Genomic DNA, 15,409 nt, shown 5'->3' on the forward strand with positions numbered 1-15,409 from the left:
CCATGTCTATTGCAGCCGGTGTCGCATAGACTGACATGATATATATTTCATTGTTAATTTCAGATACCAAGTCAACGATATGTTCAAACCATGCAATTATGTTTCTCAACAATAGCGCATTATTTATCTAACAGGATCAGTTACAACATTTACTTAAATAAGAAATTGATTCAAGACTTTTATTCCGCCAAAATATACAAAATGTCGACACCATTGGGGTTTGTTTCCTATGGCGATGTCTTTTTCACAGTGGGAATGTCTCGTGTGACTTGGACTTCACTTTGATAATGCTGCAGCTGTTGGCATTGACCCATGATTGTAATAAATAATGAAACTCCTGAGTTTTTATTTTAAATTGAAGGAATGAAATCCCCACTTACAGCTTACTTTGTGCTTCACTCTTCCACAGAATTTACGTCATGATTATTTGTAATACAAATAAAGTAAAAATGGAATGAGGTGTTAAAACGCCAATTTAAAAAAGGTCTGTTTCTCTTGTAGAAATGTGTCTTCGCAATGTGTCACGAAGCATTAACACATACGAGTAATAGTAATTAAGTGTATTTTCTAATACTTTGTAATATAATGCTTTCCGTCATGAAAGACAACCAATTTCGCATGCGATCGGTATATTCAGCTGCTTTTAAAGAATGCAGATAAACATGGCCGAGTGAAGATCCTGATGTCTTTGTAACCAATATATTAGACCAAGTGTTTGAGAGATAGAAACATGAAAGTATGTATTTTAGTTTTTGAATTGTCTCATTTTTTATTCTGATTTTGATAAGTTCTGTGTCCATAGACTAGAATGAACTGAAATATGATCTACAGTGTATACAGGAAGTAAAATCACAAGGACTGGGACACGAGATTATACCACTGGTCTAGCACGAGACAGTTTCACAAGATGTTTATCCCGCCAATAATTAACACGTCGACACCATTAGGTATTGCACCCTCTTTCGAAGATGAACCCATGATTAGTAGAAAAGAAGATAGGCCCCAGAAACGTTTTTATTTGACGTGGATCAAACGTCAAAATGTATGTCAAAATACACACCAAGATGAATCATTAACCCAAGTAGTTACCTCCTGTGATTAGTTGTGTAAAATATAGAACCGGTACAACTTCGGTTGTTTATTTTCCTCTCGTAAAAATTTTTTTTAGTAACGTGCATATCATTAATGCCATTCCGATATGAAAACATCTTAATATTGCTGTGTTTGTGTTATGCGTGTGTATTGGTTGATTGCTGTGTTTATGTTACGCATGTGTACTGGTTGATTGCTGTGTTTGTGTTAGACGTGTGTACTGGTTGATTGCTGTGTTTGTGTTAGACGTGTGTACTGGTTGATTGCTGTGTTTATGTTACGTGTGTGTACTGGTTGATGGCTGTGTTTATGTTAGACGTGTGTACTGGTTGATGGCTGTGTTTGTGTTAGACATGTGTACTGGTTGATGGCTGTGTTTATGTTACGTGTGTGTACTGGTTGATTGCTGTGTTTGTGTTAGACGTGTGTACTGGTTGATTGCTGTGTTTGTGTTAGACGTGTGTACTGGTTGATGGCTGTGTTTGTGTTAGACATGTGTACTGGTTGATGGCTGTGTTTGTGTTACGTGTGTGTACTGGTTGAATGCTGTGTTTATGTTACGTGTGTGTACTGGTTGAATGCTGTGTTTGTGTTACGTGTGTGTACTGGTTGATTGCTGTGTTTATGTTACGTGTGTGTACTGGTTGATGGCTGTGTTTATGTTAGACGTGTGTACTGGTTGATGGCTGTGTTTGTGTTAGACATGTGTACTGGTTGATGGCTGTGTTTATGTTACGTGTGTGTACTGGTTGATTGCTGTGTTTGTGTTAGACGTGTGTACTGGTTGATTGCTGTGTTTGTGTTAGACTTGTGTACTGGTTGATGGCTGTGTTTGTGTTAGACATGTGTACTGGTTGATGGCTGTGTTTGTGTTACGTGTGTGTACTGGTTGAATGCTGTGTTTATGTTACGTGTGTGTACTGGTTGAATGCTGTGTTTGTGTTACGTGTGTGTACTGGTTGATTGCTGTGTTTGTGTTAGACATGTGTACTGGTTGATGGCTGTGTTTGTGTTAGACATGTGTACTGGTTGAATGCTGTGTTTATGTTACGTGTGTGTACTGGTTGATGGCTGTGTTTATGTTAGTGTGTGTACTGGTTGATTGCTGTGTTTGTGTTAGACATGTGTACTGGTTGATGGCTGTGTTTGTGTTACGTGTGTGTACTGGTTGATGGCTGTGTTTATGTTACGTGTGTGTACTGGTTGAATGCTGTGTTTATGTTACGTGTGTGTACTGGTTGATTGCTGTGTTTGTGTTACGTGTGTGTACTGGTTGATTGCTGTGTTTGTGTTAGACATGTGTACTGGTTGATGGCTGTATTTATGTTACGTGTGTGTACTGGTTGATTGCTGTGTCTGTGTTACGGGTGTGTACTGGTTGAATGCTGTGTTTATGTTACGTGTGTGTACTGGTTGATTGCTGTGTTTGTGTTACGTGTGTGTACTGGTTGATGGCTGTGTTTGTGTTAGACATGTGTACTGGTTGATGGCTGTGTTTATGTTACGTGTGTGTACTGGTTGATTGCTGTGTTTGTGTTAGACATGTGTACTGGTTGATGGCTGTGTTTATGTTACGTGTGTGTACTGGTTGAATGCTGTGTTTATGTTACGTGTGTGTACTGGTTGAATGCTGTGTTTATGTTACGTGTGTGTACTGGTTGAATGCTGTGTTTGTGTTAGACGTGTGTACTGGTTGAATGCTGTGTTTGTGTTACGTGTGTGTACTGGTTGATGGCTGTGTTTATGTTATGTGTGTGTACTGGTTGATGGCTGTGTTTATGTTACATGTGTGTACTGGTTGATTGCTGTGTTTGTGTTAGACATGTGTACTGGTTGATGGCTGTGTTTGTGTTAGACATGTGTACTGGTTGATGGCTGTGTTTATGTTACGTGTGTGTACTGGTTGATGGCTGTGTTTATGTTACACGGGTGTACTGGTTTATTGCTGTGTTTGTGTTACGTGTGTGTACTGGTTGATGGCTGTGTTTATGTTACGTGTGTGTACTGGTTGATGGCTGTGTTTATGTTATGTGTGTGTACTGGTTGAATGCTGTGTTTATGTTAGACGTGTGTACTGGTTGATTGCTGTGTTTGTGTTAGACATGTGTACTGGTTGATTGCTGTGTTTATGTTACGTGTGTGTACTGGTTGAATGCTGTGTTTGTGTTAGACGTGTGTACTGGTTGAATGTACTGGTTGAATGCTGTGTTTGTGTTATGTGTGTGTACTGGTTGATGGCTGTGTTTATGTTAGACGTGTGTACTGGTTGATGGCTGTGTTTGTGTTAGACATGTGTACTGGTTGATGGCTGTGTTTGTGTTACGTGTGTGTACTGGTTGAATGCTGTGTTTATGTTACGTGTGTGTACTGGTTGATTGCTGTGTTTGTGTTAGACATGTGTACTGGTTGATGGCTGTGTTTATGTTAGTGTGTGTACTGGTTGATTGCTGTGTTTGTGTTAGACATGTGTACTGGTTGATGGCTGTGTTTGTGTTACGTGTGTGTACTGGTTGATGGCTGTGTTTATGTTACGTGTGTGTACTGGTTGAATGCTGTGTTTCTGTTCCGTGTGTGTACTGGTTGATTGCTGTGTTTGTGTTACGTGTGTGTACTGGTTGATTGCTGTGTTTGTGTTAGACATGTGTACTGGTTGATGGCTGTATTTATGTTACGTGTGTGTACTGGTTGATTGCTGTGTCTGTGTTACGGGTGTGTACTGGTTGAATGCTGTGTTTATGTTACGTGTGTGTACTGGTTGATTGCTGTGTTTGTGTTACGTGTGTGTACTGGTTGATGGCTGTGTTTGTGTTAGACATGTGTACTGGTTGATGGCTGTGTTTATGTTACGTGTGTGTACTGGTTGATTGCTGTGTTTGTGTTAGACATGTGTACTGGTTGATGGCTGTGTTTATGTTACGTGTGTGTACTGGTTGAATGCTGTGTTTATGTTACGTGTGTGTACTGGTTGAATGCTGTGTTTGTGTTACGTGTGTGTACTGGTTGATTGCTGTGTTTGTGTTACGTGTGTGTACTGGTTGATGGCTGTGTTTATGTTATGTGTGTGTACTGGTTGATGGCTGTGTTTATGTTACATGTGTGTACTGGTTGATTGCTGTGTTTGTGTTACGTGTGTGTACTGGTTGATGGCTGTGTTTATGTTATGTGTGTGTACTGGTTGATGGCTGTGTTTATGTTACATGTGTGTACTGGTTGATTGCTGTGTTTGTGTTAGACATGTGTACTGGTTGATGGCTGTGTTTGTGTTAGACATGTGTACTGGTTGATGGCTGTGTTTATGTTACGTGTGTGTACTGGTTGATGGCTGTGTTTATGTTACACGGGTGTACTGGTTTATTGCTGTGTTTGTGTTACGTGTGTGTACTGGTTGATGGCTGTGTTTATGTTACGTGTGTGTACTGGTTGATGGCTGTGTTTATGTTATGTGTGTGTACTGGTTGAATGCTGTGTTTATGTTAGACGTGTGTACTGGTTGATTGCTGTGTTTGTGTTAGACATGTGTACTGGTTGATTGCTGTGTTTATGTTACGTGTGTGTACTGGTTGAATGCTGTGTTTGTGTTAGACGTGTGTACTGGTTGATGGCTGTGTTTGTGTTAGACATGTGTACTGGTTGATGGCTGTGTTTATGTTAGTGTGTGTACTGGTTGATTGCTGTGTTTGTGTTAGACATGTGTACTGGTTGATGGCTGTGTTTGTGTTACGTGTGTGTACTGGTTGATGGCTGTGTTTATGTTACGTGTGTGTACTGGTTGAATGCTGTGTTTATGTTACGTGTGTGTACTGGTTGATTGCTGTGTTTGTGTTACGTGTGTGTACTGGTTGATTGCTGTGTTTGTGTTAGACATGTGTACTGGTTGATGGCTGTATTTATGTTACGTGTGTGTACTGGTTGATTGCTGTGTCTGTGTTACGGGTGTGTACTGGTTGAATGCTGTGTTTATGTTACGTGTGTGTACTGGTTGATTGCTGTGTTTGTGTTACGTGTGTGTACTGGTTGATGGCTGTGTTTGTGTTAGACATGTGTACTGGTTGATGGCTGTGTTTATGTTACGTGTGTGTACTGGTTGATTGCTGTGTTTGTGTTAGACATGTGTACTGGTTGATGGCTGTGTTTATGTTACGTGTGTGTACTGGTTGAATGCTGTGTTTATGTTACGTGTGTGTACTGGTTGAATGCTGTGTTTGTGTTACGTGTGTGTACTGGTTGATTGCTGTGTTTGTGTTACGTGTGTGTACTGGTTGATGGCTGTGTTTATGTTATGTGTGTGTACTGGTTGATGGCTGTGTTTATGTTACATGTGTGTACTGGTTGATTGCTGTGTTTGTGTTACGTGTGTGTACTGGTTGATGGCTGTGTTTATGTTATGTGTGTGTACTGGTTGATGGCTGTGTTTATGTTACATGTGTGTACTGGTTGATTGCTGTGTTTGTGTTAGACATGTGTACTGGTTGATGGCTGTGTTTGTGTTAGACATGTGTACTGGTTGATGGCTGTGTTTATGTTACGTGTGTGTACTGGTTGATGGCTGTGTTTATGTTACACGGGTGTACTGGTTTATTGCTGTGTTTGTGTTACGTGTGTGTACTGGTTGATGGCTGTGTTTATGTTACGTGTGTGTACTGGTTGATGGCTGTGTTTATGTTATGTGTGTGTACTGGTTGAATGCTGTGTTTATGTTAGACGTGTGTACTGGTTGATTGCTGTGTTTGTGTTAGACATGTGTACTGGTTGATTGCTGTGTTTATGTTACGTGTGTGTACTGGTTGAATGCTGTGTTTGTGTTAGACGTGTGTACTGGTTGATGGCTGTGTTTGTGTTAGACGTGTGTACTGGTTGAATGCTGTGTTTGTGTTATGTGTGTGTACTGGTTGATGGCTGTGTTTATGTTAGACGTGTGTACTGGTTGATGGCTGTGTTTGTGTTAGACATGTGTACTAGTTGATGGCTGTGTTTATGTTACGTGTGTGTACTGGTTGATTGCTGTGTTTGTGTTAGACATGTGTACTGGTTGATGGCTGTGTTTGTGTTACGTGTGTGTACTGGTTGAATGCTGTGTTTATGTTACGTGTGTGTACTGGTTGATTGCTGTGTTTGTGTTAGACATGTGTACTGGTTGATGGCTGTGTTTATGTTAGTGTGTGTACTGGTTGATTGCTGTGTTTGTGTTAGACGTGTGTACTGGTTGATGGCTGTGTTTGTGTTACGTGTGTGTACTGGTTGATGGCTGTGTTTATGTTACGTGTGTGTACTGGTTGAATGCTGTGTTTATGTTACGTGTGTGTACTGGTTGATTGCTGTGTTTGTGTTACGTGTGTGTACTGGTTGATTGCTGTGTTTGTGTTAGACATGTGTACTGGTTGATGGCTGTATTTATGTTACGTGTGTGTACTGGTTGATTGCTGTGTCTGTGTTACGGGTGTGTACTGGTTGAATGCTGTGTTTATGTTACGTGTGTGTACTGGTTGATTGCTGTGTTTGTGTTACGTGTGTGTACTGGTTGATGGCTGTGTTTGTGTTAGACATGTGTACTGGTTGATGGCTGTGTTTATGTTACGTGTGTGTACTGGTTGATTGCTGTGTTTGTGTTAGACATGTGTACTGGTTGATGGCTGTGTTTATGTTACGTGTGTGTACTGGTTGAATGCTGTGTTTATGTTACGTGTGTGTACTGGTTGATTGCTGTGTTTGTGTTACGTGTGTGTACTGGTTGATGGCTGTGTTTGTGTTATGCTGGTTGAATGCTGTGTTTATGTTACGTGTGTGTACTGGTTGAATGCTGTGTTTGTGTTAGACGTGTGTACTGGTTGAATGCTGTGTTTGTGTTACGTGTGTGTACTGGTTGATGGCTGTGTTTATGTTATGTGTGTGTACTGGTTGATGGCTGTGTTTATGTTACATGTGTGTACTGGTTGATTGCTGTGTTTGTGTTAGACATGTGTACTGGTTGATGGCTGTGTTTGTGTTAGACATGTGTACTGGTTGATGGCTGTGTTTATGTTACGTGTGTGTACTGGTTGATGGCTGTGTTTATGTTACACGGGTGTACTGGTTTATTGCTGTGTTTGTGTTACGTGTGTGTACTGGTTGATGGCTGTGTTTATGTTACGTGTGTGTACTGGTTGATGGCTGTGTTTATGTTATGTGTGTGTACTGGTTGAATGCTGTGTTTATGTTAGACATGTGTACTGGTTGATGGCTGTGTTTATGTTACGTGTGTGTACTGGTTGATGGCTGTGTTTATGTTACACGGGTGTACTGGTTTATTGCTGTGTTTGTGATCAGTGATTGTAATTGTTTAATCAGACAAAAAAAAAAACAAATTCATCTCCATTCAAATAGATCTGTATCCCAATATGCTACTGGCCAATCACCATAGCCTTAATTAGGTTTATCTTACCAGTTATAATGACAAACAAGAGGCCCAAGGGGCCTTAACGGTCACCTGAGGAATATATGTCAATAATCTGGGAATTTTAAAATGTTGCAAAAATGTAACAACACTTGTGCAGGACCATGTGTAAAACATCTGTACCAAGTTTGAACATGACCCACCCAATGATTCTTGAGAGGAAGTTCAAAATGTCTTAGCTAAACAGAGGTCAGGGTGGCCATTTTGGATTTTGAATCATCCCAAAAAGTTAAAACACTTGCCAGGACCTTGTGTAGAACATTTGTATCAAGTTTCCCCTTTTCCCTTCTCCTGGGGCCCCTATTGGGGCAACACCCTTTTTCTTCGCAAACTAGAAGCGGCTTCCCATGCGGATGCTTTGTGCCAAGTTTGGTCAATATCCATCCACTGGTTCTTGAGAAATAGTCATTTAATGAAGGTTTTTACATATGGCCCCTTTTACACCCCTTATGGGCCCCAAAGGGTACATAATCACTTTTTTCAACATAATTTCATATGTCCTTCACTAAGGGATGCTTTCTACCAAATTTGGTTGAAATTGGTCAAAGTTGAAATTTTGACCCTTTTGAGCGCCCCTAGTGGGGCCGTTTTTGACCCGATTTTTTTTCATTCGCAAACTTTGTAAACCTTGCCATAAGGACCCTAAATATCAAATATGAATTTAATCTGACTGTTGGTTCATGAGAAGAAGATTTTTAAAGATTTACCTAATTTTACCCCCTTTTTCCCCCTCCTGCAGTCCCTATTAGGGCCACACCCTTTTTCTTCGCAAATTTGAAACGGCTTCCCATGGGGATGCTTCGTGCCAAGTTTGGTCAAAATCCATCCAATTTTTCTTGAGAAGAAGTCATTTAAAGAAGGTTTTTACATATGGCCCCTTTACACCCCTTATGGGCCCCAAAGGGGACATAATCACTTTTTTCAACATAATTTCATATGTCCTTCACTAAGGGATGCTTTCTACCAAATTTGGTTGAAATCGGTCAAAGTTGAAATTTTGACCCTTTTGAGCGCCCCCTAGTGGGGCCGTTTTTGACCCGATTTTTTTTTCATTCGCAAACTTTGTAAACCTTGCCATAAGGACCCTAAATATCAAATATGAATTTAATCTAACAGTTGGTTCATGAGAAGAAGATTTTTAAAGATTTACCTAATTTTACCCCCTTTTTCCCCCTCCTGCAGTTCCTATTGGGGCCATGCCCTTTTTCTTCGCAAACTTGAAGCGGCTTCCCATGGGGATGCTTTGTGCCAAGTTTGGTCAAAATCAATTCAGTGGTTCTTGAGAAGAAGTCGAATATGTGAAAAGTTAACAACGCACGATGCTCGGCGCACGACGCACGACGACAGACAAATCATGATGGCAATAGGTCACCATGAGCCTTCAGCTCAGGCGACCTAAAAACTACATGGTTCCAATATATGGACCCTTCCTAAGTTATTACTGTATTTAATGCATTTGCACAAAATTGACAGTCAAGCATCCTAGGATAAAAAACATACAAACAGAATGAATATAAATATATTTATTATGAACAATACAGGCATAATAATTAACATATTTCATTCCACAAATAATTTCCCGGCAGTGCTCCTTGCTGACTAACATTCTTTGTGTATGATGACAATAACAAAACACGACAAGACCAATTACCAACAAATATAAACTTGGTAATTCTCATACATAATAACTCATAAACCTGACATTTTACAATATATGTTATATACCAGTACTGAAAACAACAGGATATCTTCATCAAAACCAAAAAACATTAAATGTGTAGAAAATAGCCTGTCAACCAGTCAACCAAAAGTTTTCAAAATAGACATAATCAACATTTATAAATAGCGACCATTTTATCAAAAAGTTATGATATCACAATACTGTAAATATCCGCCCGGAGACACTGCCGCATTTTTCTACATTAGGAGTGTTGGATCACCCATTATTTATTAATACTGTAAAAAGTGGATAAGCAAATTCAGTTACAGAATGACAAGTCAACAAAACAGTGGTCGTTATGTTAACGTCATCTGATTTAAAACTAAGTATTTCATTAACCAGATGGGGTAGTTTAAAATAAGATAAAATTCTCAACTTTAGGCAGATCATCAAGTATTATTCATTAAATTGATTACAAAATCAATGGTATTCTCTCTGTGTTACACACTGATCTATTTGAAACACAGTAATGTGTAATTATAAAATCTATTTCAGATTATTATCCTTGACAAGTCTGTTAGCACCCATCCAATGTAGCACTATTGTAAACATATATATTTTTTGCAGTACAACATGTATTTTTATTTCAGGACTTTTCATGATGAAAGTATGACACTTAAATGTTATTACGATCATTGTAGATTGATTGCACTTTATTAAGTACGTATTCATAGCTGACATTTCCTTTTTGCAATATTACCCTAGAATATACTAGTTTCTTCGTCCTGAGTCTGGGTGTCTATATGTAAGACTGATATAGACTGATGCAGTCAGAAAACAGTTGCTAATATGGTATTTGTTAATTATAGTACTTTTTCAGTAAGTAAATCTTACCAGTTCTTCAATCAATCAACATCAATTAAAGTTAAAAAAAATATCTTTGACCTATTTCATCAATCTAATATCAAATAGAACCTCAACATCCTTCCTGATATAAAAAGCACAATTTCTGAAAACCTCAGGCAGAGCTATAAATTGATCACCTGGATTTTTGTGCCCAGCAATAGTAAACTACATTGCTATTGTTTAGGGATCTCAAATATTACAACGTTATAACTAAACCTGGCAACGGCTAAGGGATTGGACCAGTCCCCAAGGTCAAGTCATCAATGTGTCTATCTCTTGATGTGCAATAACAAAATACTGTGTACTTGGTTTGAGGTCGAAATCTAAATTGTTTTAAAATGATCACTCATGAATTAACTCCCTAGGGGTGAGGGAAGGCCCTAGTGCTAATTCATACATCTGAATTGTGTTAATTCCTTGATATAAAGCAGTAATATATATACAAATGTTTCAAAGATATAACCCAGAAAATAAGCTCCCAGTGGTGGAGCCAAACTCCAGGGCAAAATCTTATGTCATAATTGTTTTTATATGTTGATGCACAGCAATGCTATATATGGTTATGCCCAGTAATGCTATATATGGTTATGGGGTGCGGATCTCAAGATCTCTAGAATATAAGTCCAACATGGTCGGGAAAACCCCAAGGGCCAATTCCTAAATCATGATTGTGTTTATGTGGTTGTAGGTTGGGGATCTCAACTGTTTTAGATACAAAGAAACAAAGTCCCTTAATGTGGGGAAAGACCCAAGGTACTATTTAAACATCATCGGGATTGTGTTAATCTCTTGATACCTGGCAATGCTGTATAAAACTGAAGATCTTTAAAGCCCCAACCATCAGGCCCCTGGGGCGAAGCCCTACAATTTCATAAATTCAGATATCTATGTAATAATGATGTTCCATCTCGAATTTCCAACAAATTAGGCCCAATGGTTTTGAAGAAGCTTAATATAATCGTACTCTAGATGAAAGCCAAATGAGTTACCACTGCGCCATACAGCCACATCACTAACGTACATAAAAGGTCAACGAGTACAAACATCTGTTGTTGAAATTTAATGGAAGTGATCCTGTATATCATCATGTAGACAAAGGCAACACAGTAACTTTATTTGAAACGTCTTACAGGACTGCAACAGATGTCACAAACCAGAAGTTTACAAGTCAGATTAGTGACTCGAATTGAAAATTACACTTTTCTAAAGCCTAAATATGTCACCAACTACAAAACTGAACTAAATTTCCCATATGCACAGTATTTCACTGAAACTAATTTAAGATAGGAACTATCTTTGGATGCAACAGCTTCTGACTGCATGTCCTAATTTAATTCTTCACACTAGTGAATATACGTTTCAATAAATAAATAAAACTGAAACATGGGCTGTATAATCTCATTGGAGTCACCATATTATCTATTGCAACAATATCTATGGATTTTATTCCAACACCAACACTTTTAAAATAAATGAGATTTACATATCCTCAAATGAATGTAGGAAACATAGGCACCCTATATCAAAAACAGATTTACATCAGTTGTAAAGCTGAAGGACAATGTGTTGATACAGGGCATGATCCAATAACACCATCTTAATTGCATAAAATAATTGTTTCCAGTAATAATACAAAATCCTTAAAAGTAAGCCAGTAAACATAGGCATTGATAGAGACAAAAGTGGTTCTGACTAGTTATCAGATCTAAAGGATTCTGACAGTCATAAAAAGCATTTCAATACATATACATGTAAAAATGTCCTAAATGTTGCAAAAATTCTATTTTCTTAACATAAACTTAACATTGACTTTTTTGTTTGTGAAGTTACATAACTGGACATCATGTAGATTGAAAAATAAAAATATATAATTCATTGAAAAATAAATCTGTGAAGAGGTAACACTGTGATGATAAGGCTAGAATTTGTCACTAATACATATGTACACCAGGCCTTTACTGTTCAGAGCTTGGTTAATTAGAGGTCAATGAAAATGTTCAAGAGATTCAAGCTCTGGAAGTCATTTTTTCTGTGGCAACAATTCCACAGGTTAACTCTAACCAAGCTGTGAGCAACTGAGGCCAACATCCAACACACATACTGTTACATGCAAAAATAGAAGAGATTCACAACTGTGTGATTTACACATATACTGATCTACACATAAGTAAAGATAATCATAGGCTTAAAATATACAGTCGTGATTTTTTTTGTCTAAAGCACCGATCTTATCAAATGATATTTTAATTTAAGCACAAATATATATCCATACTTTAAAAACAAAAAAATACATTGTTGCTTTTGGATTACCTGGCATGAAAAGGCAATGATATGAGTGACATACGTATAATTACAACATATTCAACTATATGAAACACACTGCAGCAGTACTTGTATAAATAAGATGACAGATCAGAAAACATACACTTTTAGTTATAGCAAAAATTCCATTCCAAATGGTGACTAGTTGTATCTTACGAGAATATTATCTACCTAAATATGCATGCAATTAGTATAAGATATATCTGATTATAGTTAGTTTAAGAGTTTTCTCCCTTGCTTGCTATATATAGTTTAGTTTGGAACTTGGCAAATTATATTGGTAATCTGTGAAAGTTATCTCCGTTTTGAATTCCTCATTTGTACATGGGTAATCGCCTTTGAGGATATAAACTACCTTAAAATACACATGGTTGATTTGTGTGTAACAACACATACCATCATAATATACAGAAAATGTAGCTATTCTAGTTATCTCCCTTATTACACTTTTGGGAAATGAGATTCATGTCACTGAAATGTAGGTTACATCCTTATATCTATACCTGGACAATGCTGCTTAATCACTACACAACAGAGACTAGAAGCAACAACAAAGAGCATCAGAGATTATAACAATGACTAGAGATGTTCCTCTGAAGATTCATCCAGTCTGTGGGAATGTCTTTTGGCCATCAATGTTTCCCTGACTATGATGATAAGAGGTGGGTACAGGCAGGAATCCTTAAGTTTGTTGATTAGTAGTAAGCTCCATGTAAGAGCGCAGCCTCCTTCACTATCATGTCCTGGTTACCATACAACTTTGTGTAGGAAGATGCTTCCTTCCATTTCTTCTCTTTCTGTTCATGCAACAGAGCAACCAAAACTATAACTTTGAATTCAAAATTTATCTTCCACCTCTCAATACATGTTTATCAAAATCCACAAAGAAATCTGCTTTCTCAACAAGCATATCGTGCATTGCTAACATGTCCCCTACTGAACCCTGCAAACTATTACACAGTAATTATTTATAAATATATAAGTGCTGTTTGGTTTTAATTTGTGATAAAAGAAAACTTTACAACTAAAATATGTAAAATGATATCCTTGAAAGTAAAATTGTTCATTGAAGCTACAGACCCTTTCCTAATTTCAAGTATGAAATAAATGTTTTTTTATTATGGTTTTTGGTTAAACAAAAAACTGAACCACTGCATTAAAACTATTACATTTTTCTTGCCCTGTAGAGAGATTAAATTTACAATCATATCTATTTCATTTGTGTATATCATCCAGTATATATCTATAATATGGGTAAATTCTTACCTCTTTCACTATATCATCCAGTATACTGCCTCCCCTGTAGTGAAGATTCCAGACCTCCGCCTCACGCCAGGCATTGTCAGTGTTGGAGGGATCATCAATGTAACCCTTGTATATCACTCCAGAGGTCAGCCCTGTGTTAGGGCTTGACCCTGGTACAGAGTACTTAGAAAAAAACTGAAATATACAATAAAGAAATTTGTAAATAGATTTCAGTTGAAGATCTAGACTCGGGTAAAAAAGTAAAAATAGCTGAAAGAGGAGAGGCTCCCCCTGGTACTTTGAGAAAATTTTCAACCAATAGAATGATTATTAAGAGGGGGGGGGGGGTGGGGGGGTGGGGGGGTGGGGGGGGGGGGGGTGGGGGGGGGGGGGGGGGGGGGGGGGGGGGGGGGGGGGGGTGGGGGGGGGGGGGGGGGTAAGTTGAGAATTATTCCACTCTACATCTTCACATGACTTCTTTAAAGTAGATTATGTATTTTCTTTTTCTGGAAGGATTCATGCATTTTTACGGGGGAAAGAAGATTATCAATCTGTCAAACACTTGGCAAGCTTCATGTCTGACAACAGTAATTTTCCCGGTGAGAAAATTTCCATTAAAACATGAATCCAAGTAAGAAGGGAAAACTCTCTCCCCTTTTAAGCCAGTTGGATGAAATTCTGTGCATTTTTGACAAAAAAGTGCTAACCTTTGGATTTTGTTCTACTTCATCGAAGGAAAGGTAGGAAATTTCCTACATTGCCTTAAAACTATGACATAAACAATTTTGGGCTTCTCAATGCAGAAAATTTCCTACATTGAAGTAGCACACATTCCAAAGACAAGCACCTTTTTGTCAAAAAAGCACAGAAAAGCACATCAACTGGCTTAAAGGGAAAGGTGGAATTTTTATTTCTTATTAGGAAGTGTTTTTCAATCACACTGACAAACAATAGACAACAAAAACAGATTGATGAATATTCTGTAAGTTAAATCAATCCAAGTAGATACTAATCAGATCTGCAGACAATTGATGTTAAAAATTTCAGATTTTTTGTAAAGAGTTTTCATTGTCAATACTCACACTGATCATGTCTTGTTCGGTCATATTTTCTTTTGCTGTAGTTTCCTGGTCAAGAACAAACTGCTGAAACCTCTTACACAGTGCGCTGTACATGGACATATTACCATAGTCATTTCCCTGTAATATCAGCAATGTTCTAATGGAACTACATTGTACAAAGTGTGTAAAAAAAAAATTGTTCCTCTACATGTAATATGTAAAGTGTAGAATACTGTGACTTTTATTTAATGTCAACCATGATTTCATTTTTCATAAGTTCAATATATATCTTTGTCTAATTGACAAGTCTCTTTATGAAAATTTACACCTGAAAAGTGATTATTACATTTTGTCATTTGCCATGAACTGACCTTACCCTGGGCACAGTTAGCTCCCCAATATCAAGCCTATGTATAAAGATGAACTTACTCCAAGTAGAGTGTCACACTCCTCAGTATCAATCCTCTGTATAAACATTAACCTAACTTCCTGGTGTCAAGCCTCCACAGGAAATTGAAATTACCCAAAGCAAAGTGATTTTCTAGGTGTCAAGCCTTTGTATGAACATGATCTTACTCTTGTTAGAGTGAACTCCCCAGTATCAATGCCCTGTATGAACTTAATCCTACCTGAATAAATAACTTCCCAACTTTTAAGTCTTAATATAAACATGAATTTACCCCAAGCAGAGTG

At 38.0% G+C, this 15,409-nt stretch overlaps 1 protein-coding gene across 1 annotated transcript in view; it reads right to left on the bottom strand.

Moving 5' to 3' along the window:
• Positions 1–12,104: 12,104 nt before the first annotated feature.
• The window catches only part of LOC132545194 (transient receptor potential cation channel subfamily M member-like 2), a 31,164-nt gene continuing 27,859 nt past the window's right edge, over positions 12,105–15,409 (bottom strand). The window contains exons 28-30 of the mRNA XM_060208870.1: positions 14,738–14,854; positions 13,677–13,850; positions 12,105–13,207 (exon numbers count right to left, since the gene is read on the bottom strand). Of these exons, the coding sequence (XP_060064853.1) occupies positions 13,106–13,207; positions 13,677–13,850; positions 14,738–14,854 (393 nt within the window). The 3' untranslated portion in view covers positions 12,105–13,105. The remainder of the gene's footprint in view (positions 13,208–13,676; positions 13,851–14,737; positions 14,855–15,409) is intronic.

The sequence above is a fragment of the Ylistrum balloti genome, unplaced genomic scaffold (genome assembly GCF_031769215.1).
Source record: "Ylistrum balloti isolate Yb309-2 unplaced genomic scaffold, AGI_CSIRO_Ybal_v1 Utg369830, whole genome shotgun sequence".
Taxonomy (NCBI): domain Eukaryota; kingdom Metazoa; phylum Mollusca; class Bivalvia; order Pectinida; family Pectinidae; genus Ylistrum; species Ylistrum balloti.